This window comes from Lactuca sativa, chromosome 8 (genome assembly GCF_002870075.4).
Source record: "Lactuca sativa cultivar Salinas chromosome 8, Lsat_Salinas_v11, whole genome shotgun sequence".
NCBI classification, from domain to species: Eukaryota; Viridiplantae; Streptophyta; class Magnoliopsida; order Asterales; family Asteraceae; genus Lactuca; species Lactuca sativa.
Genome location: NC_056630.2, coordinates 73,133,297 through 73,134,603, shown reverse-complemented (window position 1 = coordinate 73,134,603; position 1,307 = coordinate 73,133,297). Strand labels below are relative to the sequence as shown.

The 1,307-nt window shown below is 41.5% G+C and overlaps 1 protein-coding gene across 1 annotated transcript; it reads left to right on the top strand.

Moving 5' to 3' along the window:
* Nucleotides 1–214: 214 nt before the first annotated feature.
* Nucleotides 215–949, top strand: LOC111906281 (secreted RxLR effector protein 161-like). Its single transcript, XM_052766412.1, has one exon. It carries the CDS (start codon nt 215–217, stop codon nt 947–949), a length of 735 nt encoding a protein of 244 aa, XP_052622372.1.
* Nucleotides 950–1,307: the final 358 nt, after the last annotated feature.

Here is a 1,307-nt window from a genome sequence, read left to right as displayed (position 1 = left end):
ACCGGGGATGACGAAAGAGAAATCCATCAAACAAGAGAAAATCTATCGGTGTGATTCCAAATGAAAGAGCTGGGGGAGCTTAAACACTTCTTAGGGCTAGAAGTTGATCGTACAAAGGAAGGGTTGTTCCTCTGCCAACAAAAGTATACAAGAGATATACTTCAAAAGTTTGGCATGTTGGAGTGTAAGCCAATATCAACACCAATAGAGCAAAATGCCAAGATATGTGCTCATGAAGGAAGAGTTGGACGATGGAACGATGTATCGACAACTAGTAGGTAGTCTTATCTACCTAACTTTATCTCGGCCTGACATTGCTTATGTTGTTGGAGTTATGAGTCGATACATGCAGAATCCGAAGAAACCTCATTTGGATGCTGCCCGACGGATCTTGAGATATGTCAAAGGTACAATTGACTATGGTCTCTTGTATAAAAGAGGAGAAGACTGCAAGTTGGTTGGATATTGTGATGCTGACTATGCAGGAGACCATGATACCCGAAGATCAACCACTGGGTATGTGTTCAAGCTTGGGTCGGGACCAATATCATGGTGTAGTAAAAGACAACCAACAATATCATTGTCAACCACGGAAGCGGAGTACAAAGCAGCGGCCGTAGCAGCTCAAGAAAGTACATGGTTGGTACTCCTAATGGAGGACTTACATCAAAAAATTGACTATGCAGTACCACTTCACTGTGACAACCAATCTGCAATTCGGCTGGCAGAAAATCCAGTATTTCATGCTAGAACAAAGCATGTGGAAGTGCATTATCACTTTATCAGAGAGAAAGTCTTGACGGAAGAAATTGAGATGCGGCAGATCAAGACCGATGACCAAATAGCAGACTTGTTCACCAAAGGGCTGAGTACTGGAAGATGTGAAGGTTTTCGCTGTCAGCTTAACATGGTACGAAGAATGAGGGCTAGTGCTGAGGGGGAGTGTTAAAGATCATCACTAGCCCAATAGAACAAATATTATTTAGAAGACTTTAGCTTGTTCTAGAATGCTCTAGAAGATTCTAGAACATTATGGAAGACTATGGAAGATTATGGAAGACTCTGGAATATACCGGAAGAGTCTAGAATACTCTAGAACGACATGGAAGACCCTGGAAGGATATGGATCATTCTAGAAGACACTGGAGCAACCTAGACCTCTCCAGAATATGGTAAAACGTTCTAGAAACATATGGAAACATGTAGAGTATGTTAGATAGTTCTAGAGTTATCTAGTATGTAGTAAGTGTATGCTAGTATCTAGAACCTTCCTAAGAGGCCTATAAATAGGTATGGAGCTCATTTGC

Excerpts from the sequence above, each read along its gene's own strand:
- LOC111906281 (XM_052766412.1), top strand. The coding sequence starts at position 215 with ATGCCAAGATATGTGCTCATGAAGGAAGAGTTGGACGATGGAACGATG.